The sequence below is a fragment of the Falco rusticolus genome, chromosome 19, assembly GCF_015220075.1.
Source record: "Falco rusticolus isolate bFalRus1 chromosome 19, bFalRus1.pri, whole genome shotgun sequence".
Taxonomy (NCBI): Eukaryota; Metazoa; Chordata; class Aves; order Falconiformes; family Falconidae; genus Falco; species Falco rusticolus.
Window position 1 is genome coordinate 5630730 of NC_051205.1, and position 6031 is coordinate 5636760.

The 6031-nt window shown below is 52.3% G+C and overlaps 1 protein-coding gene across 1 annotated transcript; it reads right to left on the minus strand.

The window, feature by feature from the left end:
* Positions 1-2374: 2374 nt before the first annotated feature.
* On the minus strand, positions 2375-6031 carry TMEM106C (transmembrane protein 106C). The gene is made up of 8 exons (XM_037371339.1): positions 5941-6031; positions 5103-5322; positions 4951-5014; positions 4244-4403; positions 4004-4144; positions 3707-3756; positions 3357-3410; positions 2375-2935 (listed from the first exon to the last, which is right to left on the minus strand). Exons 2-8 carry the CDS (start codon positions 5293-5295, stop codon positions 2773-2775), a joined length of 825 nt encoding a protein of 274 aa, XP_037227236.1. The 5' UTR covers positions 5296-5322; positions 5941-6031; the 3' UTR covers positions 2375-2772.

The following is a 6031-nucleotide window of genomic DNA, read 5'->3' on the forward strand; positions in this document are numbered from 1 at the left end:
CATCTAAATTGACAGATCTTGGAACACCAGGAGCCGATCTTCTGTCCCGCTGCTCCCCTGAACAAAACAGGGGCAAGCACTGGGGACACCAGTAAGGAAACCAGTGGGGAGGGGGATGCTGAGACCAATCGTGATGCAAACCAGTACACCCATGGCCAGGGCCTGCCTTCCAGCCCCCCTCCCCACAGAATTTGTCCATTTTGTGCACGTAAAAATCTCATTCCAGGGTCTATTTAGCAATACAAAGGGTGGCAGAGCTGGCAGCCATCACACACTGACGTCTCGCAAGGCAGTTGTGCCTTTAAAGTTTCATAAAAAGTTACATATTTAAATTCTTCTCTTAAACAGGCTTGCTAATTGGAGAAAAAGCCTCAGTAGTTGAGGGGTTTTTTATTATCTTAAAGAAAATTAGCCCACTGACCCCACAGGAGTTACAAATGTGCTTGAGCTTTACGTGCAGGATGCAACATGCAGCTGTTGACTGGGGAAGTTTATGAGTTTCATGACAGTGCTTTTGTTAAAGCCTCGGCTTTTTGCATCCATTGATAGCCTGGGCGCTGCAGTTTTTCATTAAGAGAAATTACAACTTTAAAGGATTAAAAAAAAAAAAACACTTTTAAAAATGCTACTTTGGGGCCCTCATCTCAATTTTAAACACTCACAGCTGGCAACACAGCAGCAACTGTGCTAAAGCACCTGAGGCAGCCTCCGCAGGGCTGGGATCCTCAAAAAACATTGGCAGAAGAAATTCATTAAAAAGGATTGGGGGGATTAAGAAGGATTTTCAAAATAAAACGCCCTTTAAAAGGCCAAGTGCTTTGCCACATGACCCAGAGGGCACCCCTAATGATTAGTGCTCCGGCTCACCGCTGCCAGCTGCCACACAACTAACTCGGGGCAAAGCCCTTCCCCTGTCTAGCCAAGCAGCGGGAGCTTGTGGGAACCCCCTGAGCCCCCCAAAATCACCCGGGTAAAAGGCCCCCAGAGGCGGCTACTTTCCCAGCCTGTAGCAGGAGAGGCTGCGTCACCTCCGGGGCTGCAGCCGAGGACAGTGGCGCAGGTGGGAAAGGCAACGTCGGGGGGGGGTGGGGGTGGCGGGGCAGGAGGCAGGAGGCAGCATCACCCCACGAGGAGAAACCAAAGGGGCCAGGACTGAGCGGGGAAGCTCATGAAACCAGATGGATAAAGAGCAAAGTTTGTGATTTCCTCATTTTCCTGAAGAGTTCAACTCATAAATTGGGGAAGGGTTATAAGAGTCATGCGAGCAGCTCGTGATCGCATCACCCAGGACTGCACAGTGTGACAGCCACCAAAGCCGGGGTCACCCGTCCCACCAGCCCTGGGGGGGAAAGGAACTGCTGCTCTCTGGGCGAGTTTCTCAGCCCTCGTTCCCCCAAAGCCAGCAGCAAGAGGGCACGATCCCACCCAGAGCACCAGCTCCAGGACAAGGAGGAAGCCAGAGCTTTGTCCGAACAAAGGATACCTCGCAGTACCGGGCAACTCGGCTTTAACGAACAGAAATCAGTCCTAGAAACCCTGCTAGGCGCAAGTGCCACTTCTTAAAAAAAAAAAAAGCAAAAAAAAAAAAAGCAAGGGGTGGCTTTATTTCAAACTCACGCAAAATAAAGATCCTTCATTGAAAAGCACCAGCCCCCGTTTCCCTCGTAGCCTTTACCTGCGCTTTGTTTCCACACACACCCCCCCCTCCGCCTCCCACAGGCGCAGGCAGAGAGGAAACACGGGTGGCTGTAGTGATCACCTTCCAGAAAAATTACAAAGGGCAGAAGCAGAATTAACCCCTCCGAGCTGCAAACGGCGCGAGGCCGCAGTGAGAGCATCAGCAAGTGGCGCTTTCACATCTTTTTTGCCTTAAGAACATGCCAGGAGGCCGGCTCCTGGGAGGGAAGCCTTCCAAAGGCCCAACTCCCACAAAAATCAGTTCAACTCCGCGCTTGTTTGCGGCAGGCACAAGTACAAAGCAACTCCGAGCTACGAGCCCCCTGGTTCTGAACCCCTGAGACCCTGCAGCTGCCGAAGAGGAGGAGAGGAAGGTTTGGAGCAGTGCGGAGGAGGAAGGTCCAGTTCACCAGGAGCCTTCACAGTTCCCCAGCAGTGCTGCACTAACTGAGGCTGCCTTCATCGAGACGGGTGTGTTGGTAATGGTTTGCTGTAGGTGGCCTCAGCTGCCAGCAAACAAAATCTGCACAATAAAGCGTGTTTCAAAGGTTTCGCTTCCTTTGCCTCCTTCTAGTGCAACTCAAGGGATGGAAGCCTTACCTGTGCGCTCCTGACAAGGACTATCCCTTTTTAATCAAGGTCTGCTTTGAAACAAGCCAGTGACATGCTACCACAGAACAAAAGTGGAATAAATTAATTGCACAGAACTAATTAGTTTACCCTGAAAGGAGCTGACACGGTGCTAAGCTTCAAAACAGCTGCAAAAAAGGATCTTCAGACCCTAAAGCAGGAAGCTTGAGAGTCCAGTTTCCCTACCAAAAAGGTTCTTCAGAACCAAAGAGGAAGGTGGGCCGAGCAGGACCCTGGCTTTGGGGAGGGACCTGCCTGCTCATGCGTTAACAACATCCCAGGCGGGTTTTGTGGACAGGCAATGCAGCCCAGCTGCATGGGGAAGAGCGAGAAAGGGACACAGAGCTTTCAAATATCTCCTGCTAAAGTCACTTGCGATCCCTCTGCTTCCTTTTGAAAGTTCCTGCTCCCTTCTAGAAGTTCATGTGCACAACCATCTGCCCACGGAAAACATCAGCTGCACCCTCAGGGCTTGCTCTTGGCTTCCCTGGCTGCGCCTTGTGTCGAGAGGGACTGCAGAGGTAGCGGGTCCAGGGCAGCCGTGGAGTTGGTGCTGCAGTCCACGTAGTGGTACGTTTCCAAAGCGCTCTGTGTCATGTGGCCGATGTAAGAGAGCTTCACTGACGTCCTGGGAGGGGGGAAGAGCAGTTTAGTGGGGACAGAACCCGCAACAGCAATCCCTCTATCAAAATAAAAAAGCCCAGTGGGTTCTACCCTCATCATGTAACCCCTCTTCCCCCTCGAAAGCTGCAGATCCTCTCAGATCTTTGCTCAGGATAGATCACTGCAGTGGACAGGGATATGCAGAGCAGGCGAGCGCAGCCTCTGGTGCAACCACCCCTCACGTGAAAGCTCAGCGTGGAGCAGCCTGGTGTCTTCTCCTCCTCCCTATCTTACATTTCACCCAACTGTGTCAACTGGCCTGGATTAAAAGCTGACACTGTGAACCAGGCTGGGGTGCTTGCCAAGCGGAATTTTCTTCGTGTACCCTAGATTTGCTGTGGCAGCACTTCCCTTTTGAGTCAGGAGCCGAACACTGAACCACCTACCTCATGAAGATCACGATGTTATGTACCTTCACCTTGGGGAATGTGCAAAAGTAACTGGAAGAGACCAAAACAAAGAAATAGGTCAGCACAGGCTAAGCAGGGTTGTAGACACACTCGCGTTTCTTGGTATCTTCTGATGATATTTTCCCTGCAGTGCTAACTCAACTTGAGACACGGTCCAAAAGCCACGTCACAACATCCCGACAAAGTGGCCTGTCAAGTCATTTCTAGCAAACAGTTTCTTGCCAGGAAGTTAGCAGAAAACAAGTAATTTCCAGAACAAATTCTAATTAAGTGAGCTTAAACTTTCCCTCTTCCCCAACTATATACGAAGAGTAGTAAACCCTTACTACACATAAGAGAAGGGTCCTCCCAGCTCCGCCTTCACAGTGAAATTCACCTGTAAAAGAGAAAAATATACTCAGACACAGCTTTAGTACTCTGTTAAATCCACTCCTCTCAGAATACTCCCTGCTGGCTGCTGCCTTTCAGCTGGTGTGCATAAAGCACAGGCTGCTCTAGCCATAAGGCTGTTTTGCCAAGCAAAGGTGTAGACAGACTAATACCAGGTTAACTCACAGTGGTGCACAGGTTTCGTATATTATAAGCATCACCAAAACAAGTTAAGTGCAATGAAAGAGGAGTACCAGTTTGTCACTCAGCGGCTGGATGCTAGAGACGTTGGTGATCTGCTGGGTGCCCACCACAGTGTTCATGTACTGCACCTGGCTGGTCAGGCTGGTCACTGTCACCGAGTAGAAGTTGGAGTTCCTGATCCGTAAGGTGGCCTGGATGGAGAGAGCAGGAAGACACGAGTGGCAGCGACCTTCCTGGAAGCTCAGCACATTATTTATTCCCTCAGGAACACAAACACATGAAAATTTTACCGTGATGGCAAGAATAACAACGGAGTTCTTCTTGTCGAACCAAACCTGAACCACTTTAATACCGTCATCGTTGACCAGGACGGAGTGTGGGAAGAGGAAGAAGACCACCAGCCCTGATATCAGCAGGCAGAGCAGCACGGAGAGCAGGACATACAGCTTCCTGGAAGAGGCAGGGAAGGGTCACCTCCTTTGCCCTAACGCAGCATCCACGGCTGCAAGAGACATTAGACCTGAAACCCAACCTAGCCAGCACACAAGGCGTGTTTGTTCTTCCTTGGAAGAGACGCAGAAGTGCTGCTCTAACATTTTCAATATCTGAAATTGCTCAAAACCGTCACCCTTTAAAGAGGTTATTTTTCGGTAATGAGTAACCCAGCAATCATTTTTGCCCCCATAGACTTTTCGCTATCTGCTATTTTTGCTATTGTTAAGGCAGTTTCTTTCTGAGAGCTTCAGTAAAGGGTGTGGGGATGGATGAATGGTGTGAGTAGGATCATTGTTTCCACATTCACCCCACAGTGGGATTTCACAGGATGTATTTAAAGTTACACTTTAAATTGTATTTGTTGGCATACTCCGATGAAAACAAGCCACGAGATGAAGGGGAGGCTGCAGAACGTGTGAAGTGTTTAGCTGCAGCCATAAACGACAAAAGAGCCCTGTTCACTCTTTGCAGAGACATAATTACTCTCTTACTACACACTTACGTTCTCTGCGGACGAAGCCGTTGGTCACTGTAGGGTATCAGCGCCACCAGCTCATTTACCTGCTCTGGAACGCAAAAAGAACGCATTAACCGATGGCACGTGTGTGCACGGTCGCTCACGTAAATGACATTTGATTTTTGTATTTAAGTCACCTGTGGGAATGCAGCCAGTGCCTTGGCAGGTGGGGCAGGTGATGCTGTCCTGACCTGTGAATTCAACATACGGAAACTTGGCGATGTCTTCCACACGGCCTCGGCTGTTGAGTAAGTCATCATCATCATCCTCAGGCTTCTGCCTCTGCCTTGGGGGGGCACCGCTAACAGGGAGGGAAAGCGCAGAGCCCATCGTGGCCACCGCAGAAGTGCACGTAACCTGTGACAGAGTAAAAGGTTTTGAAGGAAACCCTGAACTGCGGCCATGGGGAACAGCACCCCCCCCCCCCCCCCCCGAGACCCGGCCCCAGACCCCTCAGGGGAACACCCCCACACAGAGACACCCCGGGGGGGTCCGGCACCCAGCACAGGGAGCCTGCCCCCAACTGACTTCCACAGCACCCTAGGAAGCGAGACACCCTACTTAGGGACACCTCAAGGGGGGGTTGCTGCCAGGCAGCCCCCTTAGAACAGAGGCACCCCCTCCCCGAGACAGCCGCCCCCCCCAACAGAGGTGGTCTCCCCCCCCCCCCGAACAGACCTACACCCCTGAGGACCCCCCAAGAGGGAGACATACCCCTCCTCCACAGCCAGCCATGCCTAGTAGACACCCCCACCCCCCAAAAACCCCCCAGGCACACGCCCCCCAACACCACCTCCTCAAAACACGCGCACACACAGACACCCCCACACACAGACACCCCCCAGAACGAAACTCCCCCCTCAAACGACCCCACAGTGACCTGCCCCCACGGGAAAGCCCCCCGCAGGGACAGCCACGAAGGGTGCCCCCAGCCCAGGCCCCACCCCCCCGACCCACGCAGCCGCTCAGACCCACCACCGCAGCCGCCACTGTGCCACCCGCGCAGCCGCCGTCGCTATGACAACGGCGAGAGGCGGCGGTGGGCGGAGCCAGCGCCGCCTCCACC

Excerpts from the sequence above, each read along its gene's own strand:
- TMEM106C (XM_037371339.1), bottom strand. The coding sequence starts at position 5,295 with ATGGGCTCTGCGCTTTCCCTCCCTGTTAGCGGTGCCCCCCCAAGGCAG. Across the intron at positions 4,145-4,243 it reads TTGTTATTCTTGCCATCACG|GCCACCTTACGGATCAGGAA; the intron begins GTAAAATTTTCA and ends CTCTCCATCCAG. Across the intron at positions 3,411-3,706 it reads GGACCCTTCTCTTATGTGTA|TTACTTTTGCACATTCCCCA; the intron begins GTAAGGGTTTAC and ends GGTCTCTTCCAG.